This window comes from Macaca fascicularis, chromosome 2, assembly GCF_037993035.2.
Source record: "Macaca fascicularis isolate 582-1 chromosome 2, T2T-MFA8v1.1".
Classification (NCBI taxonomy): Eukaryota; Metazoa; Chordata; class Mammalia; order Primates; family Cercopithecidae; genus Macaca; species Macaca fascicularis.
The window spans coordinates 174,909,080-174,932,176 of NC_088376.1; the positions used below are offsets into that span (position 1 = coordinate 174,909,080).

The 23,097-nt window shown below is 37.2% G+C and overlaps 2 protein-coding genes across 2 annotated transcripts in view; one reads left to right on the forward strand and one right to left on the reverse strand.

The window, feature by feature from the left end:
• HHLA2 (HHLA2 member of B7 family) overlaps window positions 1–5,843 on the reverse strand; it is a 184,299-nt gene extending 178,456 nt beyond the window's left edge. Inside the window, exon 1 of the mRNA XM_065539227.2 lies at window positions 5,712–5,843. The gene's annotated coding sequence lies outside the window, so the exon portion shown is untranslated. The remainder of the gene's footprint in view (window positions 1–5,711) is intronic.
• IFT57 (intraflagellar transport 57) overlaps window positions 1–23,097 on the forward strand; it is a 63,896-nt gene that overhangs the window by 39,253 nt on the left and 1,546 nt on the right. The window contains exons 7-9 of the mRNA XM_005548231.5: window positions 18,741–18,812; window positions 19,619–19,750; window positions 21,109–21,171. Of these exons, the coding sequence (XP_005548288.1) occupies window positions 18,741–18,812; window positions 19,619–19,750; window positions 21,109–21,171 (267 nt within the window). The remainder of the gene's footprint in view (window positions 1–18,740; window positions 18,813–19,618; window positions 19,751–21,108; window positions 21,172–23,097) is intronic.

Below are 23,097 nucleotides of genomic sequence, written 5' to 3' on the forward strand. Positions count from 1 at the left end.
CTATTTTGATAGATAGCATTTCTCATCTGAGTTTCTTGCCGGGCCAGAATAGTCAAGGCTCTGCCGGTTTTATAGTGATTATTTTTAAGACAGCTTGTAACCGTGTGATTCAGTTGATCATGTAAATGGGGGTCCAGTATCCCCATGAGCCGTCTTGTGCCCAAGTAGCAGGTCTATAATATTGTATGATTCTCTCAGAGGGCCATTTATCATTTTTTCAATTTCTTATAGCTGTTCTTCTCTTTTTGTGGGAAGCATAGACAGGGAAGCCCAGGAGTTCACCTGTTTTTATGGGCAGTAGGAAGAAAGGTGGTTTAATAGTGCCAATAACACAACTACCTGCCCACTGGTTAGGTAATTTGGTGTAAGCTCTATGCCCACGTATCCAATACAGTCTAGTGGGAGCTGTCCAGTCCTGGTGGAACTCCGGGTGGGTTCGCACAGTTTGCAACTTTGGGAATTTGCTAAATGGATTTTTCTCTGTATGATTTGAACTCCACCAAGTGACTGTTTTTGTGGTACTATTACACAGTTTCTGTCTCAGACAACTAAGTCATCCTACGGGCTGAGTGAATTCTTTTCCTTTTCTAGCTATGCAATATTGTCCAATAATTGAGGCTTTTAGGACCCAGAAATTATTAGGGTGATTCTTTTGAGCCGAGAATTCATCAGGAACTGGGTCTGTAGGTACTAATTCTTGGGCTTCCGATGGCCATTGATCTCTCATTACAGTTCCTCCACATACATAACATGAAGTGACATTGAGAGACTGTGCTACATGCTCGGCTAATTGCAAAAACAAATTTCTTGTTTTTCCTAGAATTTCTGGTACTGGCACATTTAGTTTATTATAGAAGATTTGATACTGGCTCAGGACAGCATTTATAAACTTCTTTTCAAACCATGATATTTACTTGAAGATCCAGTCTAGCTCCATCAATTTTTAGGGTTACACATTCCCCTTTTGTTTCCAGCGAGGATCAAGGGGATTGGTTATTACTAACTCTAAGGGGTTACATTGTCCCTTAGTACAGGAAGGGCAATTTTTTCCTTTCTGAAGGTGGACTGGATCCTCTTCATCATTTTTTTTTCTTTTATTCAAGTGGCCTAAATGACACAAGACCAGTATTTACATTTATTTTCACACAGTCCTAACTTATGACAGATGTACTTATTTTCTGCCATTTAGCCTCTTTTCTAACTAAGAGAACCACACTTTATTCCTAACTTATTACTATTAATGACAGCACAGGCATCAAATTTTAAGGTGACTTGTTTGGGCAACCTTTTTGTTTTGTTTTGTTTTGGCTAACACTTTACCCATATCATTTATGAGCTCCCACCAGTCCTTAGTCCTTAATCTTATTTTAAGAACTGTGGTCATGGGAGGCTCAGATGGGTCATAATACACATCAGGTTGGTCATTTCCTGGGCTACGTACCTTGTATAGAATAATATTATACAAACAAGTTTTTTTTTAGAGTTCCAGTACGCTTATAATAACCATAAAATAATAGGACCGTAGCAACCTTTTGTCCTACCTCAGTGACTTAATGTATACACTGGGAACAGCCCTCAGTCTGAGGAAGGTCAGTTGAAGTCCTTACTGTACAAGTCCAAATTTTAAGGAAAATGAGTCCCGCAATGAGTTTCCTCATGCTTCAGCCGTGCGTGGACCAGTCAGCTTCCGGGTGTGACTGGAGCAGGGCTTGTCGTCGTCTTCAGAGTCACTTTTCAGGGGTTGGTGAAGCTGCTCCCATCCACGTACCACTCACAGTCTACTGATGTTTAAGGATGGTCTTGGAGGTTGGGCCTGCTAGAATAAACCGAGTCCAGCACCTCTACACAGTTATGTTCAGCTGGGCTCTCTGATACCAGGAGCAAGGTGGTGGGGTTTAGGGTGTTGCAAACTTCAATGGTCATGTGGGGATTTTCACATAGCAAGCTTTGGTACTTGGTTAATCTAGCATTTGTTAACCAATGATATCCTTTGGTATTTATTAAAGTTACCACAGCATGGGGAGGCTTTATATTCAGGTTTGCCTAAGGGTTAGTTTATCTGCTTCTTGTGCTAACAGGGCCTTTGCTGCTAGGGCCCTTAGACCTGGGGGCCAGCCTTTGGAAACTCTGTCTAGTTGTTTTGAGAGACAGGCCACTGGCCTTGGCCAGGCCCCACAGTCTGGGTTAAAACTCCAACTGCCATTTTTTTTTCTCTTTCTGACACATAGAGTGTAAAGAGTTTTGTCAGGTCAGGTAGCCTCAGGGCTGGGGCCGACATGAGTTTTTCTTTTAACTCATGAAAAGCTTGTTGCTATTGGTTGTAATAGATGTAGTTTAATCCACATTTTTATTAACTGTCACCTACTAAAATATTGACTCAAATCATGCAACTATTTTATTTCAAGCTTTAAATTGATCTGGTATTCCTCGAGGGACTCTAATTGTGTCTAAATAGACATGAGAGTCGAAAGACCCCTAAGGGGCTTCTCTCGCTTTATGATGTCTTATTATTATTATTATTTTTCCTTCTGGTTGATGAAATGCCAGGGTGAAAGGGATAGCCAATTGGACTAAAGTACAAGTGCCACTCCAGTTATTCGGCAGAGTGCCTAGTAAAGGTCCACCACAATACCACCACACATCCACTCAGGGATGAACAAGGGCTGACTGATTGATAAGCTCTTGAAAATTCTTAAGCTCACTGCATCCTTTCAAGTCTCCAAGGAATGCTAAATTTCCTCCGTGCTGTGAGAGACACGAAGTGAACTTAGTGTTGGGAGACAGAAGCTGGATGGCCCTCGGGGGCTGACCCGCAGGGACTTTGGGATATAGCAGAGAGAGCCTGGCATGACTTATTACTCCAGGCTGTAGAATCCTGGAAAAGAACTATCATGCATCCTATGCCTGGTGGACTGGAGGACCACCTTAGTGGAAGGGGGACAGTCTGGGCCTCTGGCCTGTCATGTGCACAAGCATAACAATTGCTTTTGTTTAATGTGCAGATGGAATATTTGATCCATTTTAACCAAGCATTTGCATCTTGGTATCCTGTCTTAATTGCTAAAGTTTGTTTTAAGTCTTTAACTTCTATGATCCTCTAGTAAAATGAATGTATGGTTTTAGGGAAATTACAGAAACCAATTGGGGCAGTCCATCCTTGCTCTTTAGTGGTCCACAGAACGTTGGACCAACTATGGCATGAAAGCTGTACATCGGGGGGCAACATTCCTGGTTGGCACTGGGGTCTTTATCGAAATCTCCCCGGATTAAATGGTCCTAGTTTACTAATGTCTAGTCTGAGGAGAGTCAGGAGGGACAGAAGTACTTTTCTGAAGTAGAAAGCTGTCTTTGACTTGGCAAGTCCTCACAGGGTGTAATAAAGCAAGCATCAAATGCAATAGTTTGAGGCGAAATTGACTTGGTTATATTAATAACTAGATGGTCTGCAAATAGAATGAGGAAAGAAGAAAGAGTAATAGAATAGATTAAAAGAGTTAAATTTTTCTTAGCTTTACTTTAGTAGAGTTTTTGTCAGGCCTCTGAGTCCAAGCCAAGCCATCGCATCCCCAGTGCTCCCCTGTGACTTGCAGGTATACACCCAGATGGCCTGAAGTAACTGAAGAATCACAAAAGAAGTGAAAATGGCCGGTCCCTGTCTTAAGTGATGACATTATCTTGTGAAATTCCTTCTCCTGGCTCATCCTGACTCAAAAAGCTACCCCACTGAGCACCTTGTGACTCCCACTCCTGCCCGCCAGAGAATAACCTCCCTTTGACTGCAATTTCCTTTTACCTACCCAAATCCTATAAAATGGCCCCACCCCATCTCCCTTCCCTGACTCTCTTTTCGGACTCAGCCCGCCTACACCCAGGTGAAATAAACAGCTTATTGCTCACACAAAGCCTGTTTGGTGGTCTCTTCACACGGACGCGCATGACAGTTTTCCCCTGGGACTATGGCCCATGACTCTGGAGGGGTTGGCGCTTTCTTGACTTGGGTGTGATGAGTCCATCTTTTTTTTTTTTTTTTCTTGCTGTACGAACAGCAGTCTTGGTGGTTAGCAGCACAAGGTAGGGTCCTTCCCAGGCTGGCTCGAGTTTTTCTTTTTTCTACCTTTTGATGAGAATGTGATCTTCAGGCTGGTGTTGGCTTACTGGAAATTCTAGGGGTGGTACATGTGCTAAAAGACTTCGTGTTTTTTTTTTTTTTTCTTTTGCGGGAAAGGAAAGTGGAAGATAAACCAAGTATATAATTTTTAAGAAATTGACCTTTTGTTTTAAATGTGGGGACCTTGGCAGTGGACTTTATAGTCCTTAGTGCCTTTTTACTGAGAAATTTCCTTTAGCAGCTATTTTTATTAGTTTTTAAACCAAAGAAAGCCAAATACCGTTTTACATTTAACAATGCTTCTCATATGATTTTTATACCAGATAAGCTAAATTTTATCTTTATATTAGTGTGTTATTAATGTTAAACCTAATTTTAATAAAACCTTGTGGACATATTTATTTAATTTTTAATGTTTGATCATAAGGTAAGATTTTATAGACTCTTTTTAATCTTTTACAATTTTTGCTAAAGAGCAGGTTGGTGCTTTAAGAGAAACCTGTTAGGCTTTTACTTTAATGTCCAGTTCACAGAAAAACTGGATGATACTTCTTTAACTTTAGCTAATATGCTTACACACAGAATGTTCTTTACCATTAACATTTTAAACCTTGCTTAAACCTTCAAAACAGTAATTTTTAACTTTTTAATGTAGGTAAAAATGTACATTCTTATGCCTTCTTATAATCCTTTTACCAAAGGTGTATTTTGCTTTTCTCATATACCTTGCACATAAACTGTTTTTTGTTTTTTTGTTTTTTCTATAGTTTTACATTCAGGAGGCCTAGTTACTTTTAAATTATACAACATTTTTTGCATAAATTCTTTTTTTTTTAAACACTTTTTTTATAACCTTTTTTTCTTTCACGACTTTTACAGGCAATTTTTTTTGACATGCCTTAACTTTCTGGCTTTTACAAACATTTATTTCTTTAAACAACCAGTTAATTTATTTCAGGACAAGAATTTACCATATAACACTCTTTTTATATAAATTCTGCACCCCCTTTTTTTTTCTTGGAAAATTTTGAACATAGTTCCTAGTGGGGTGGGTTTACTTTGTGCCTCACCCATGTTTCCTCTAGACAAAACACCACGCTCACACCACACACACACCACAACACAATGAGTAAAAAGGGCACACATACACTTTTGTAGTTTACACCAAACCAAAATCAAAACCAAAATCAGAGTATCCGAAATCCAAGCCAGGTCAAAACCAAAACCAAAGAATCAGGCAATCCAACTCAAGTCAAAAACAAAAACCAAAGTGCCGGTACAGGCACACCGTGGGTGATCAGGCCACGCTTCCACTCAAATGGAGTAGGCAAGTTCCCAAGACCAGTCCTGTCAAGCAATTCAAACCAAGTCAAAACCAAAACCAAAGTGCCGATAAAGGCACGCTGTGGGTGATCAGGCCACATCGTGGGTGATCAGGCCATGCTTCCACTCAAACGGAGTGGGCAAGTTCCCAAGACCGGTCCTGTCAAGCAATTCAAACCAAATCAAAACCAAAACCAAAGTGCCAATAAAGGCACACTGTGGGTGATCAGTCCATGCTTCCACTCAAACAGAGTGGGCAAGTTTTGAAGACTAGTCTTACCAAGTTTTAGATGTCCAGACTCCAAGTGCCCGTTCCTTCCCGGTGTTCAGCCACCGCATTGATCCTCCACAGGGGCCTGCCACACACTGCTCTGGCGAGGCGCCCCACCAGGGCAAATGCCTACCCGGGAGCGCTCTCAGGATGCGCGTGGCTCGGGCTGGTCGGAGTCCCCCGCAGGGATGTTCCACAGGGCAGGCTTAAGCCGCCTAAGGAGATGCCTCCTCCATCCACCATTCACCTCGCTTCCCGGTCAGGGAACCAGGAAATGTAGCAGGACGAGCGGCAGACAAAACTCCTCAGACACCAAGTTACAGAAGGAAGGGGTTTATTAGGCCAGGGGCTTTGGCAAGACTTCAGTCTCAAGAGCCAAGCTCCCTGAGTGAGCAATTCCTGTCCCTTTTAAGGGCTCACAACTCTAAGGGGGTGCGTGTGATCGTGATTGAGCAAGCAGGGGGTACGTGACTGGGGGCTGCATGCACCGGTAATTGGATCGGAACAAAACAAGATAGGGATTTTCACAGTGTATTCCTATACAATGTCTGTAATCTATAGATAACAGAACCAGTTAGGTCAGGGGTCGATCTTTAACTACCAGGCCCAGGGTGTGGCACCGGGCTGTCTGCTTGTGGATTTCATTTCTGCCTTTTAGTTTTTACTTCTTCCCTTGGAGGCAGAAATTGGGCATAAGACAATATGAGGGGTGGTCTCCTCCCTTATTAGCACAATATATACCACACATAGCTACTTAACTCTTTTTAAGTCATATGTGTAGTTCTTTAACACATAAAAATAAAAATTATGCTTTTACACCACAAGAGTGTACCATAGAAAACTTTAAGCTGCTGACAATGGAAGAAAATGTCAGATTTAAAAATTCAGGAAAACCACATTCTATAATTATCCTGTAACCTAATGGGCGTTTTTCATTAGAAAAATTCAGTCTCATTTTTTAAAAGTTATTTAATTGAATAGACAGTCTCACTCTCTTTTTTTCTCTTTCTCTCACACATACATACACAAATAAATACACAAATGGGTGCAGTAATGAAACAGATAACTCTGAGAATGAGAACAAGAAGAGATTGCAAATCTGCTTGTGCCAAGTGGCAAAAAGAGAATACAGATAATGTTCTTTTATTAGGGAAGGGAGGATTTTCTGTGGATGAAAGAAATATGCTGCTCACATCCTTGCAGAAAGCATGATAATTTATAGATTTTTGTCTGAGAAGTATTTCCTAGAGTAAACTTAGATATGTGCACCTCCTTCTATCACAGTATTTTCCTTGCCCCTTTTACTTAATCAGATTTTCTGCCATTCAGATTTGCAAAGAATTGTTGACCCTAGATGAGTTTTTAGACATGTCATAGGAAATCGCAAGACTTGTCACTTTTGGAATATAACTCCCACTTGGCCCTACCTTTCTACCACTGCAACTAAAATTTAAAAATTTAATAACTGAGTCTCTCCCTGTGGTTGAAATAGGGATTTGTTATCCAGATCCCCAGGGCCTTGCTGCCCAGCCACAGAAAGTATGGTCAGCAGACAGTCTCTAGCTCTCCACTCTTTCAGTGGCAGATTTGCGTAACTCAAGGTCTCGTCCTTCCTGCATCTGAGTATATGTGAGTTATTTCCAGTTTGGGACTATTATACATAATGCTGCTATGAAAATTGTTCTATATGTGTTTTAGCATATAGAAGAATTTTCATAGCATTATGTACATTTCTACTGGAATTTCTGCTAGGAGTGGAATTGCTAGGTCATGGTGTAGGTATGTGATCAGCTGTAGTAGACTCTGCCAAATAAATTTTGAAAGCGGTTAAAAAAATTATATTCCTGCCAGCACTGTATGAACTTCCAGTTACTTCACATCTTTGTCAACATTCAGTAGTGTTTTAGTCTTTTTTAGTTTAATCATCGTGGTAGGTATGTTATGATATCTCATTGTCATTTTAATTTGCATTTCCCGGTTGACTTACGAGGTTGAGCCACTTTTTCATATGCCTATTTAGCTTTTGGATATCTTCTTTTACGTTTAGCCATCGGGCCATCTCCTTTTCTTTTTGATTTATAGAAGTTCTTTATATGTGCAGGATATGAATCCCTTGTCAGATACGTGTACTGCAAATATCTACTCTAGCTCTCCTTTTCCTTTGTGTATTATGATAAACAGTGACTTAATGTTAATATACTCAAAATGATTTTTTTGGAGGGAGTAAGTATGGCTAATACATATGTTTTAAGAAGTCTTTGCTAACCCCAATATTATGAAGATATTCTCATACTGTTTTCTTTTTTAAGCTTTATTGTTTTGCCCTTCAGAAGATTTGCAGTCCATCTAAGTTTGATTCTTGTGTATGGTTGTGAGGTGGAACTCAAGACTTACTTGGTTTTCATATGTATATGCAACTGACCCAGACAGTTTACTGAAAAGGTTATTCTTTCACCAGTACACTGCTTTGTCATAAATCAAGTGAGCGTGTATGTGCGGGTCTGTATCTGGACTCTGTATCTTATCACTTTAGTCTATTTGTTGTTATTTGATACTATTGAAAATGGTATCTTTTAAGTATATTTTATGTTTATTTGTTGCTGGTATATAGAAATACAATTTTTTATGTATATCTGTATCTAGCTGTGTGTGTGTTTGTGTGTGTGTGTGTGTGTGTGACTTGCTAAATTAACTTAACAGTAGGCCTGTAAATTATTTTGCCTTTTCTGATTTATAATTATGTCATTCGCAAATAACATCAGTCGCCTTTCTTTGTGAGCCTTTTGTCTTTTTACTTTATCTTGCCTGTTATACTGGTTAAGAACTGTAGACTTATTTTGGCTGTAAGCAGTGTTATCAGGGAGAATGCTTTCAGTATTTCAGTTTCACCATGAAGGATGATATTATCTTTATGTCTTTTAGAAATATCCTGTAGTAAATTAGGGAAGTTCTCTTTTGTTCCTTGTTTGCAAGAGGTTTTGTCATGAAAGGACATTAAATTTTGTTTCAAATAACTTTTTTCTTCATCGATTGAAATGATTTATACAATTTCCTGTCTCCTCTCCACCCCCGCCCCCCGCTTTGTGTTGAATTATATCGATTGATTTTTTTTGGTGTTAAACTAACCTTGCATTTTGGAATAAATGCAACTTGATTATGATATATTATCCTCCTTACATATCACTGGGCTTGATTTGCTAATATTTTAAGACTTTTATTTCTATAATTACAAAAAGTATTGATCTGTAATTTTTGTTTGTTTTTAGGGATCTTTGTCAGGTTTGGGTATAATGTTATGCAGGTCTCATAAAACAAGTTGGCAATTGCTCTCCGTGTTTTTCTGTTGTATGGTAGAGTTTGTATAAGGTTGTTAATTATTTCTTAAATGTTTGGGAAGATAATGAAGCCATCTGGGGGCTGGATATTTTTTCTGATAACACCGATAATTACATATGTTTATCCTAAGAATGTTTTCAATTCATTTTTATTGCACTATTAATATATGAATAACCTTCTTGTAAGAACTCAGATATTACAAGCAAACTGAAGTCTCCCCTAACCATTATCCACTTAAAATTTTTAGGTATACTTTACTGCATTTTATCAAGGAAAATGATGTTATGATATAGTGGTCATTGCAACTTTGGGCTCTACCAATGGATTGACCTGTGTGAGTTTACAGTCTACTTAAAAATAGCTAAGTCTCAATTTCCTCATCTTAGTAGACTTTTTAAGAGAATTGTATGTGTTGATGTACCAGTAGTGCTTAGCATAGTGCCTGACACATACTAAGCATTCCGTGAATGTTAACATTATAATTATCATTATTAGATTTAAAAAGATCCCTGGAGGGATGTGACTGTTGAGGTACTACTCCATACCCAAGGAAGGAGAGATTAAAAATTTCTAAGTAACTAAAGTAGATACCACAAAAGAAACTGTACTGAAGCTTTATGCCTTTTGTTTGCAGGAGAGTCCTATAAATCCTTCTTTGGGACTTATTTATCCTAGTTTTAGTGATGATTATAGCAAGGTTATTTTATCTGGATTGTCTGTCTGCAGAAGATTAGAAGCAGCAAGCATCCCTAGTGTTCATGCTTTAGCAAAACAACCAGGATAATAAACATTCATTTAATTGCAGACTTTGAATTGAGAGTTATAAGAACTTCTTGTGCTTCTTATTGAAATTGGGTAACAAAGAAAGGAAATGAAGGAGGCTGCTTGATATAATAGAAAACCTATAAGAGAGAGAAAGGATACTTGGTTTCTTGTTCATTTTGTGATTGGTGGTGTTAAAACACCACACAACCTCAATTTGTTACCCGATCTGTGAAATGGAGGTATAGGATTTCTTTCCCATACATTAGAGTGATCTTGAAAATCTCTAGAGAAAGTGAATTCTGTGTTGAAACAATGGCCTGAGAAAAATGCAGTTAGATGTCTTAAATGGAGCCTATAATCCCCCTTGTAAATAGTTTTATATTCACTAAAAGTGCAAAACAGAACATTGAATTAAGGTTTCACCGGTAATTATAATGGAATCGTAATTACCTTTATAATTGTGGTCAGTGAAAATAGGGAAGGGTAGAGTCAATGTCAGAATATAAGTAACGCTTTTGTGATGGGAAATGATTCAACACACATCAGAGCCTTGGAGCTCTGCTCTTGCTTTTTTGCAGGGAGAAGCAAAAAGTGCGAATAGACCTCCATGAACTGCTATGGTCAGTTGTGGTCTGGCGTGGGTTTTTTCTGAGCATAGAAAAAGCATCACAGCACACAGGAAGGTGACTTCTTTGGCTTTTTTCTATCAATAATTCTTTAGCACTATGCCTCTCCACTCATAAAGTCAACTTTTTTTGAAAAAAAAGAGGATTTGGTATTTTACAAGTTGTAAATTAATGAAACCTCTACACAGATGTAAGTTCCATTTACCATCTCTAGCTGTAGCTCATGATTTAGTTTCTCTTTCTCCTGCAGTTTCAGAGAGAAGCTTTAAACATTGAGTTGGAAATCTACACAAAGAACATGTCTCTGCATATGCAAAGGAAATCTTTCAGGTGTCATTGTGTTGAAGTAAAACCCAGAGATCCTTATAGTCCTGCGAGTCACCTTAACAGCTGCAACTAGATCTCATACTTTTTGATTTTATGGAGTACTATGAATCACCATCTCCAGATACTTCATCACAGTTTTTCAGTTTCTGAAGAAGGGAGATAGATAATGTTATAATTCAGTGCTAAAGAATTTGGAGTGGGAAGGGGATCTATGGTTACGTTGATACCTTTGCTATTTACCTAATAAGTGTTAGCATTATACATGTGATTTCATATGAGAGGATTTTTGAAAAATAGAAATTCTAAAGAAATGATATACTGTAGTATTAGTGTTCTCAATTCCAGTGAGAGAGAAAATACGCAAAATTTTGTGAAATATTCATCTTCAATCGAGAGGAGAAATGATGCCAAATGAACATGTTAGAGCACTTTAGAATAGTTGACCAGTAGACCCCAGCAAGAACTTGATAAATTGTAAAAAGAATTCTTGGTTTACCTTATAAATTCTTTGGTAGTTTATTTTATCCCCCCAAAAAGCATTCTGTAATATGTGGAAAACACAGTTTTGAGATCGCACTCCATTTTTCGGACATAAAACTTTGCCAAAGTCAATTAGCCTATCTGATTCTTAGTTTTTCTCAGTATAAGATACATATATGTAGTTAATTTTTCTGCATAACAACCCCCAAATCACAGTGGCTTACAATAACACATTTATTTTCATGTACAATACGTATCTGCTGATACCTGCTTCGGCTGCAGGTCTGCGCCAGCTGGGTTCTATGTTTCTTACTCTCAGACCCAGGCTGAAAGGATAGTCCCTATGTGGGGCATGCTTATTATTATCATGTCTGAAACAGCAAGAGAGCAGGGAAATGGATGCTTCTGACAGCTTCTGCACAATCCTGTCGTAGACCATGTCCACCATCATTCCACAGACTAAAGAGAACCACATAGTCAAGATCAGCATCAATGAAGCAAGAAAGTGAACTCGTGCCACAACCAGCCAGCAAATCTCATAACCCTCTTTAAGGGAAGGTAGAAGTATAAGAAGAGATGACCATATCTACTTAATCTCTCCAAACCTTTGTGAGTCTCAAATAAAGGAAGTCATATAAAAGTGCATTGTAATCTAATGGATTCTCTGCTAATGTTAAGAATTAATCTTATCGTTTAACAGTTCCTTTTAATGTTATTTATTTCAGGGATCCAGATAGATTTCAAGTCCTTACATATCATTAAAACCCATTTCTTCTTCATTTTGACACAAACCTTTGTAAAGCTTTTGACTATCTAAGTTGTATTAATAGTTTTTCAAAAGATACATATTTTGCCTTTTTATATTCATGTTTTTAAAATGCCACGGTTATAATCATTTATATTTATTTCCACTATAACTATATTAAACCCCTTTCAAGAACTTCTTGGGCATCTAGAAGGTTTTTGTCTTTTTTTTCCTGATTATATACACACATACACACACACATACACACACACAGAGTCCCTGACTTACCATGGTTCAACTTAACAATTTTTCGACTTTACAGTGGTGCAAAAGTGATATTCATTCAGTAGAAATTGTACTTTGAGCACCCAGAACTCCATTCTGGTTTTCAATTTCTGTACAATATTTAATAAATTACATGAGATATTCACTGTTTTATTATAAAGTAGGGTTTGTGTTAGATGGTTTTGCCCAACTGAGGCTAATGTAAGCCTTTCAAGCACATTGAAGGTAAGCTAGACTAAGCTATGATGTTCGGAAAGTTAGGTGTATTACATGCAGTTTTGACTGGATATTTTTAGTTTATGATGGGTATATCAGGTTGTACCCCATCTTAAGTTGAGAAGCAATTTTAATTATGAAGCCCAATAATAAACCAACCCCCAACTTGAGAACTAGACCATTACCACTTGAAGTTAGCTGTGTGCTCCTCTGCTGCTGCCTCTTCCCACCCACAATAATCACTATCCTCAAGTTTGTGTACAGTGTCTTTTTTGTGTGTGTGTTCGCATATGTTTGTATCTCCAAACAGAGTATCACTGAGTTTTACTTGGTTTCCAGATTTATAAAAACAGTATCATACTGCATTATTTTTAGTAGTGGAATGAATATTACAAAATTAGTTTAAACTGTCCTCTGCTGTTAGATATTTAGTTTTCTGCTGTTTTACTTTTATCAAGAACTTATACATTAATCTTTGTGTATTTCCAATTATTTCTGTGAGAACAATTTCTAAAAGTTAAAGTAAGAATACCTTTTGACTGTTTTTAACTTTATATCAGGAATGTGTCCATGTAGAAGATTTTAATAAAACAAATATTAAGATTTGCCTCGCAGGTAATTACAAATCAATGCTGGCCCATCAGCACTTTAATGGGCTTTATAAATACAAGAATGTCCCAGTAGCTTATCAAACTTAAGTGCAAACACAAATTGCTAGTATTTTTGACTTCCCTAAAATCTGTGCTGTTCTTGTCACACTGTAGTATTAATATCCCCACAGTTCCTCAGGCTGGAAACCTTAAAGACACATTCTCTCTACTACTCCATCTTCAGTCACCCCATGTGCATACTTCCCTTTAGTCAGTCTTCAAGTTTTGCTATTTCTGCTTCTACAATGTCCCTTGAATGCATCCCTTCCTTTCTATTCTCACAAGCACTGCTCTAATTCAGACCTGGCTAATCTATGTCATGTGAACTATTAGCCTCCTAACTGGGTTCCTACCTACCTTCAGTCTCTTCCTTTTCTAATCAGTTCTTTACGCTGTTACTTTCTCAAAACACACACTTATCTTTAAAACTGAAACCAAAAATATCTGATAGGTCCCCATTATCTACATAATAAAATCTGTACTCTTTAGTTGTTGTAAGAAAAGCCCTTGATCTAATTGAACCTCCCTCTCCAGCTTTATTTTCTTGTGATCCATCCTCCCGAGCCCACCCCAAGAACTTTGTGTTTTCCATGCTAGCCAGCCTTAGGCTGCTTGGTCTCCATGTATTTTCCTTGTTCATGTTACTCCCTCAGCCAAGAACATGCTTCCTCCCCACATCTTTACAGCCTGTTGAAATGCTACTCATGCTTCAAGGTTCCACAGAAATACCAACCCCTCCATGGAGTTTTACATCAGTGTACACTGTCATAGTTATACCTAGATGAGTCAGGCATGGTTGCTTCTCTCAAAATGTTTTAAATGTCAATACATGCAAAAATATATTTATAAATAATGCTGGGTAGAAATGGCAGAACACAAACTATTTTAACATATCCATTATAATAAAGCTATATATAAAAATATATATTTGTCTATGTATGTATGTATACATTTTTCTAAATACATATATAAGGAGAGAAACAGGCAAAGAGAAACAGAGACTGTTAGGAAGAGGGAAACAATGTAAATACTTGAGCTTGGTGTTTATTAAGGCCTCTGAAATTCTTTTTGGAACCAGGCAGAATGAGTTCTTTTTCAAAAAAATTAATGATAATATAATGATGCATGTTAGGTTCACTTTCTTTCATAAAGATGCTAACCTGGGCTTCAGTAGGTTTCCATTTTGAGGCTTAGCCATTTTTGGACCAGGTGCAGGAGGCCAGCCAGTTGTCCCTTCTCTCTATTTCAGTGTTGATTAGCTGACTTGGAGGGGCCTTGTTCCGTTGCCAACTCTGTGTAGTCATAGTCACGGGTGGTGAATAGTCACCTCAACTATAAAATGAAAACGTTACACTAGATGATTGTTAAGTAGATGAATAGATCTCTAAGGTTCTTTTCAGCTCTCCAATTCTGAGATACTTTTTGCTCATGAAACAGAAAAATGTTTAAGGATAAAGGAAAGTGCTGATTGGTTTTCTACTCTAGCACCTTCACTATCAGGTAGCCAGTTGCCCCTTTTCTTTACGTCAAACTGCCAGTATGTGTTGTGTGGAAATGACTACATTTGGCTTCTGTGCAGGTGCAACAATAGCTATGTGGCCTTGGGTGTTCCCCTTGCTGTCACCAGGCCTCTGTTTGCTTATCTGTGAAATGACAAGATTGAGACTGGATGCTTTTTGAGGTTCTTTGCAGCTTTAATATATTATAATTTTATAATTGTTACATTTGAAGTACCCAAGTAGTTTTTTACCCTGCAGTCACTAGGCCATTTCAAAGTCAAGTCATAGTAGAATGGGACTATTCACAAAATATCCTTTTACTCACAAAATAGTGTAGATAGCAAAGTGGAGCATCAGGGTATGCAAACATATATGTGCAATGAAGAAATCGCCTAGTTGCATCACTTACTTTAACTTACTATATTTTTCTTTTACAATGGGTATTTCTCAATTTCTTTCTTAAAATTATTACTTTGTATTAAATAGGGAATCCTTTTCCCATTGTTTGTTTTTGTCAGGTTTGTTGAAGATCAGATGGTCGTAGATGTGTGGTGTTATTTCTGAGGTCTCTATTCTGTTAACATTGGTCTATATATCTGTTTTGGTACCAGTACCACGCTGTTTTGATTACTGTAGCCTTGTGTAGTTTGAAGTCAAAATAGTGTGATGCCTCCAGCTTTGTTGTTTTTGCTTAGGATTTTTTTGGCTGTATGGATTTTTGTTTGTTTGTTTTGGCTTCATATGAAATTTAAAGTAGTTTTTTCTAATCTGGGAAGAAAGTCAATGGTAGTTTGATGGGGATAGCTTTGAATCTATAAATTACTTTGGGCAGTATGGCCATTTTCATGATATTGATTGGTCCTATCCATGAACATGGAATGTTTTTCCATTTGTTTGTGTCCTTTCTTATTTCCTTGAGCAGTGGTTTTTAGTTCTTCTTGAAGAAGTCCTCCACATCCCTTGTAAGTTGTATTCCTAGATATTTTATTTTATTTGTATCAATTGTGAATAGAAGTTCACTCATGATTTGGCTCTCTACTTGTATATTATTGGCATATAGGAATGCTTGTGAGTTTTGCACATTGATTTTGTATCCTGAGGCTTTGCTGAAATTGCTTATTAGCTTAAGGAGTTTTGGGACTGAGACATAAGGGTTTCTAAATATACAATCATGTTATCTGCAAACAGAGACAATTTAACTTCCTCAGTTCCTACTTGAATACCCTTTATTTCTTTCTGTTGACTGATTGCCTGGGCTAGAACTTCCAATACTATGTTGAATAGGAGTGAGGAGAGAGGGCATCCTTGTCTTTTGCTGGTTTTCAAAGGGAATGCTTCTAGCTTTTGCCCATTTAGTATGATATTGGCAATGGGTTTGTCATAAGTAGCTCTTATTATTTTGAGATATGTTCCATCAATACTGAGTTTATTGAGAGTTTTTAGCATGAAAGAGTGTTGAATTTTATCAAAGGCCTTTTCTGCATCTATTGAGATAATCATGTGGTTTTTGTCATTGGTTCTGTTTATATGATGGATTACATTTGTTGATTTGTGTATGTTGAACCAGTCTTGCATCCTGGGACTGAAACCGACTTGATTGTGGTGGATAAGCTTTTTGATGTGCTGCTGGATTTGGTTTGCCAGTATTTTATTGAGGATTTTCACATTGATGTTGATCAGGGATAAAACTGGCTACCCATATACAGAAAACAGAAACTGTACCCCTTCCTTACACCTTATACAAAAATTAGCTCAAGATGGTCTAAAGACTTAAATGTAAAACCTAAAACCACAAAAACCCAAGAAGAAAACCTAGGCCATACCATTCAGGACATAGGCATGGGCAAAGACCTCATGACTAAAACACCAAAAGAAATGTTAACAAAAGCCAAAATTGACAAATAGCCTCTAATTAAACTGAAGAGCTTCTGCATACCAAAAGAAACTATCATCCGAGTGAACAGGCAGCCTAGAGAATGGGAGAAAATTTTTGCAATCTATCCATCTGACAAAAGTCTAGTATCCAGAATCTACAAGGAGCTTAGACAAATTTCAAGAAAAAAAACATCAAAAAGTGTGCAAAGGATATGAACCGACACTTCTCTAAAGAAGACATGTATGTGGCCAAAAAACATGAAAAAAAGCTCATCACCACTGTTCATTAGAGCAATGCAAATCAAAACCACAATGAGATACCATCACATGCCAGTTAGAGTGGTAATCAAAAAAGCCTGGAAACAACACATGCTGGAGAGGATGTGGAGAATAGGAACACTTTTACACTGTTGGTGGGAGTGTAAATTTGTTCAACCATTGTGGAAGACAGTGTGGCAATTCCTCAAGGATCTAGAACCAGAAATACCATTTGACCCAGCAATCCCATTACTGGGTATATACCCAAAGGACTATAAGTCATTTTACTATAAAGACACATGCACATATATGTTTATTGCAGCACTATTTACAATAGCAAAGACTTGGAACCAACCCAAATCTGCATCAGTGATAGACTGGATAAAGAAAATATACACCGTGGAATACCATGCAGTCATAAAAAAGAATGAATTCCTGTCCTTTGCAGGGACATGGATGAAGCTGGGAGCCATCATTCTCAGCAAACTAACACAGGAACAGAAAACCAAACACCGCATGTTCTCACTCATAAGTGGGAGTTGAACAGTGAGAACACATGGACACAGGGAGGGGAACATCACACACCGAGACCTGTTGGGAGATGGGGGACAGGGAGGGAGAGCAGTAGGACAAATACCTAATGCATGCAGGGCTTAAAACCTAGGTGACAGGTTGATGGGTGCAGCGAACCACCATGGCACATGTATAGCCGTGTAACAAACCTGCACATTCAGCACATGTATCCCAGAACTTAAAGTAGAATAAAATAAAATAAAAAATTATTACTTTGTAGTAAACTGAAATATTTTAAATATATTTTGTAGGAAATTAAAATGTTGATGTAGATTTCAGATTTGCACACTAATTCAGATCAGTCTAATAGTAATAGATGATATTTTAAAATACATGAACTCCAGTAATTATTATAAACTTCCTTTATTAAGAAAGAGACTCAAAAGGCTTCATGAAGATGAGGGCCCCATTTTCATTTCCAAGGGACAAACTAATCTTTGATATATGATATTTGAGTTCAGAATTGCTTTTGGCAAACGGAATTGTAACTGCTTAAACAAGTAGTTCTTTTCTAGTAATTAGAATTTTTTTTTTTTCATTTTGATGGGTAGTCATAAATATTAACTACCAGCAGTGCAGGAATAATTTATATTTAAATTGTCAGACATCACTCTGTGAACATGTAAAATAATTTACCTTTATTTAGAACCTTTTATCCTAAAGTGCTCTACACATATTTCTTTATAATCTGATTGGAAGCTATAAATAGGACTGTCCCACCTGAAATAGGGCAGGAACCAAAGTAATTAAAGGTTACAACTTCACAAGAAGTAGGGGAAAGATCCTTACCATATGACCCAGCCATCCCATTACTGGGTATATACCCAAAGGATTATAAATTATGCTGCTATAAAGACACATGCACACGTATGTTTATTGCAGCACTATTCACAATAGCAAAGACTTGGAATCAACCCAAATGTCCATCAGTGACAGATTGGATTAAGAAAATGTGGCACATATACACCATGGAATACTATGCAGCCATCAAAAAGGATGAGTTTGTGTCCTTTGTAGGGACATGGATGCAGCTGGAAACCATCATTCTTAGCAAACTATCACAAGAACAGAAAACCAAACACTGCATGTTCTCACTCATAGGTGGGAACTGAACAATGAGATCACCTGGACTCGGGAAGGGGAACATCACACACCGGGGCCTATCATGGGGAGGGGGGAGGGGGGAGGGATTGCATTGGGAGTTATACCTGATGTAAATGACGAGTTGATGGGTGCAGCACACCAACATGGCACAAGTATACATATGTAACAAACCTGCACGTTATGCACATGTACCCTACAACTTAAAGTATAATAATAAATAAATAAATAAATAAAAGAAGTAGGGGAAAGAAGGAAATGTAATATTTTTTACATTAGTTCTGTGTTCTCTATGCCTGTAGGATTGGAGAATCCATGTTGACCAAATGCACCAGCACAAAAGTGGAATTGAATCTGCTCTAAAGGAGACCAAGGTATATGAATTACTTTAGGTGAATCAATGTACATTTACTCATCTGTGGAACACCTGTTATAAGAGAACATGAAAGAAGAAAAAGACACAATTTTTGCCTTTAAGAAACTTACTAATTGAATGTACCGTATTACATTTCAACTGACCTTACATTTAAGCCAACTAAAGAAAGCTAACTTACATGTTAATAAAAGCTATATATGTATATACATAAGATATATATGTATAATATATAGATAATACATATATTAGAAACATTTCATCATTCTTTCCTCTCTGAATCTTAAGGGAGGAGAGAACACCAGGCCAGCAATGTCTAGAACTTACAGCCTCCGCAGGCTTGTTGCCCTGCCAGAAATAGGGACTTTGGAGAATGTCACAAAGAAGCAAAGCTAGACTGAGAAGTTATGTGTCCCAGGCTAGAGCTATAGGCTTAGGGGTCTATTTCCATCTGGAATATTTCAGTCCCCCTTGAATTGTGCTATAGAAAACTCATGTTATTCCCTTACCTACTTTGATTGTGAACATTATATAATGCTAATTATAGTCACATAAATTTTATAGTATGTATAATGACAAATGAATTGACTAACACTGCCAGGTGCATTTTTATTCTAAAATTCCTCTAAGTGTGATTAAAATATTTCTCATCACAGACATTTTATGCTATTGAAAATTTCAAGGTGTCTTCTTTTGCACATGTAGTTGATTATTTGTAGAATAGATTGAGATTTAACCCATTTTTAACTATTTTTGAAAAAATATGTTTGTGAGTTCTTCTGTCTGCAAATTCCATGGAATTTCTAGGGATTTTTGGACAAACTCCATAATGAAATTACTAGGACTTTGGAAAAGATCGGCAGCCGAGAAAAGTACATCAACAATCAGCTTGAGAATTTGGTTCAAGAATATCGTGCAGCTCAAGCCCAGCTGAGTGAGGTAATTTAAGAATTATTTCCAGGGATTTATTCAAGTTAACAACCCTAAACCCTAAACTTGACACAATACTGTTCATTTGAGAATCATGAAATGCTTTTCATAAACAGCAAAACATCAATTTTCTGCCCACTTTAGGAAGCCAAGAGAGCCAAGTGAACTTACTTCCATTTTACATGTAATAGAAGTTGTTTTCTCCTAGAAGCCTTTAAATGCACGTCTTCATTTGATTTAAGTAAATGAAGGCATATGCTGTTGGGGGAACATAGCTTAAAACTGAAAACTAGGAACAGAGTATCAGGACACCTGGTTTTGTTTCTAAGTCTGTTGTTAATTTACCATTGGCATAGGAGGAAGAATAGTATGCATTTACATGTGTCAAAGGAAGAAGACAGTCCTTGCCATTCTGGCTTACAACCACATAATAAGGAATGTGAAAGCAAGACACATTCAGAGACAAGCAGTTTAATTAATAAAATAAGACAAATTTTTCATTCTTTCAAAGTTTTAGAATTTTAACCAAAAAATAAAATCACTAGACTTTGAAAGCACCAGTTCTTTGTCCCAGCAGTAGGGATCTAAAAGCTTTCCTTTGGGATTTATGCCCTCTATTTTCTGATGTTAAAGAAGACTAGTAAGGACACTTGTAAACATCAGTTGAAGGCATATTTTTTGTCTTTAGCAGACAAAGTTGAGAAAGAGAAAAAAGTAGAAATAAATTTGAGATACCTCTATACTTTCAGAAGTTCTCAAAGACCAAATAGAAATCTGTACTTTTCGATTATATTATTTGTTTAATGTATTCCCTCATATACACAATTACTTATGAATATTTTAACTATCGAAATAATGTAAAACTCTCTGATTGAAGCCACCATGTATTTGTCTAATATTAATATTGTATAATTGTTTGTTTCTAACATACTCCAATTGATTGTACTGTCTTACTGAATGTTAATCCTTATTAATTGCTGAGCTTCGTGCTCTACTTTGATTGATTTTTTGTTTTAGACTGATTTTCTCTGCATAGCATGCAAATTAGATTGACCAAGAGCCGCTCTCCTAAACTGTTTAGGAATGACCAAGGACAGTTTTTATTGTGAACCATGCCCATGCGAGGTACACAGTCAGTTTATGAAGGTTAAGGTAGTTCATCATTTTGTAGTGCTTTAGTTAAATACATGGTGCCTATTAGGGACATAAAACAGCTACAGTTAAATGTCACTTTCACAAATGTATTCACAAACAAGGAGGGGGTTGTCATAAAATGACATGCAGAAATTGCAGACACAAAGAGGTCAGTCATATTTAATCTTCTGCTGCTTTGTATTTGCCATTAAACAAAATGTTTTTCCTTTCAGGCAAAGGAGCGATACCAACAGGGAAACGGAGGAGTAACGGAAAGAACCAGACTCCTCTCTGAGGTACACACCAATGCTTTCGCCCTGCTTCTCACCTGTCAGCTGGGCCCCAGCCATTGAGAACCTACAGATGGTTTAACACTGCTAATTTCAGTTGCTTTCTGTGCCTTTAAATCATTTTCTTTAGGAGATAATCCCTAATTTTCCTATCACTGAATCAATAATTGATACATTTCTTGTTTCCACAAGATGCCTGAAGTTTCTGTATTAAATTCAACAAAAAACCTGCTCATAATATTAGCACACTTATAATTTTCCTCAATATTTTTACATAATAATTATTATTAACATGGAGATGAATAGGTAAAGCACTGACTTAAGGAATCTATAACAAATTTTAACGTTAGTCTGCAAGATATGAGGTTTATTTTTAGTGACTGTTATTGATAACTTGTGTGTGATCCTGAGTGTATTTCTCTGTCCACAATTGGGAGTGGCTTATAACCTCCTCCTTTAGGATATTTGCATAAAAATAAATAGTTGCATTTATTTTTATGATCTTGCAAGAGAGGCAGGACCTGATATATTTTCCCATTTTTCAATGAAGAGCCAAAGGAGGAAAAAACCTTGGAAAAAGGTCAGTAGTTTATTTGGGACTAAAATCCAAGATGATCTTTGGTTACAATCCAGTATAATTGGAACAAACTTTACTGTTTTGACAGGAAAGAATTAAGCCTTTTTTATAGAAATTATTTGAGGAATAAAGTTATTTTAAAACACTAAAAATATTACATTAGAAATATTTAGACTCTAATCCTGTGGTGCTTCTAAGCAAATAAAACGGTATGTAGAAGTAAAGTATTCACTTATGTTAGGTAAATTAACACTTGAAGGGAGTCCAGGGAACCATTTACTTCTTTTGGAGTAGATAGTTATCCCCAGTTGTAACGTTTCAGGTGCCTGAAAAAATTAATTTGCTTTACTTGGATGAGCACTTTATTCCCAGGGAAAGTTTTACTCACCAGTATGATAAAAATAAAGCCTACTAAGTCACAATAATTATAGCTTAGTTGTAGATCATGTAAAATGTTTCAATTTCTTAAAGATGGTATTTTCTACTTATATTAATGCTGGTTTGGAATTTTGCTAATAATAGAGGCTATGGTAGTATAATCGCCAAATAGAGTGCAGATAGGAACAAGTGTGACAGCAAAGTATGCCTCCTGGAGTTTGGAGTTCATGATTTGGATAAAGCAATAAGAATATTCTTATACATAGCCATATGATATAAACATTTATTTTTTTGTTTTTTTTGAGGTGGAGTCTCGCTCTGTCACCCAGGCTGGAGTGCAGTGGCGCGATCTCGGCTCACTGCAAGCTCCGCCTCCCGGGTTCCCGCCATTTTCTTGCCTCAGCCTCCCCAGTAGCTGGGACTACAGGCGCCCGCCACCGCGCCGGGCTAATTTTTTGTATTTTTTAGTAGAGACGGAGTTTCACCGCGTTAGTCAGGATGTTCTTGATTTCCTGACCTTGTGATCCGCCCGCCTCGGCCTCCCATAGTGCTGGGATTACAGGCGTGAGCCACCGCGCCCGGCCGATATAAACATTTTTAGTGTCCTATAGAGGAAAAAGTGACATAATGTCTTATAGAACTATAATATTAAGAAAGATATCCAGAAAACCTTTAGAAATCTAAAATCTCTTTAGGATGTTTATACTATTTTAATTAATAACCAATTGTTAGAGAATTTCAAAGTATATGCGATGAGATAATTGCGAGGTTTGAGTGTCTAGTGACTAAAACAACTTTGATTGTGTCTAGTATATTGCAACATGAGAAAACGGACGTGGCGGCCATTTGGTGAAGTTTATCATTAGGAGCATTCTGAAAAACTGAAAAGCTTTGTATATCTGCATATTTTATCTTATTTGAATTATGTCCAAAATATTCCTAATGTCTGTATTTTTCTATATGTGTGGCTAATATCT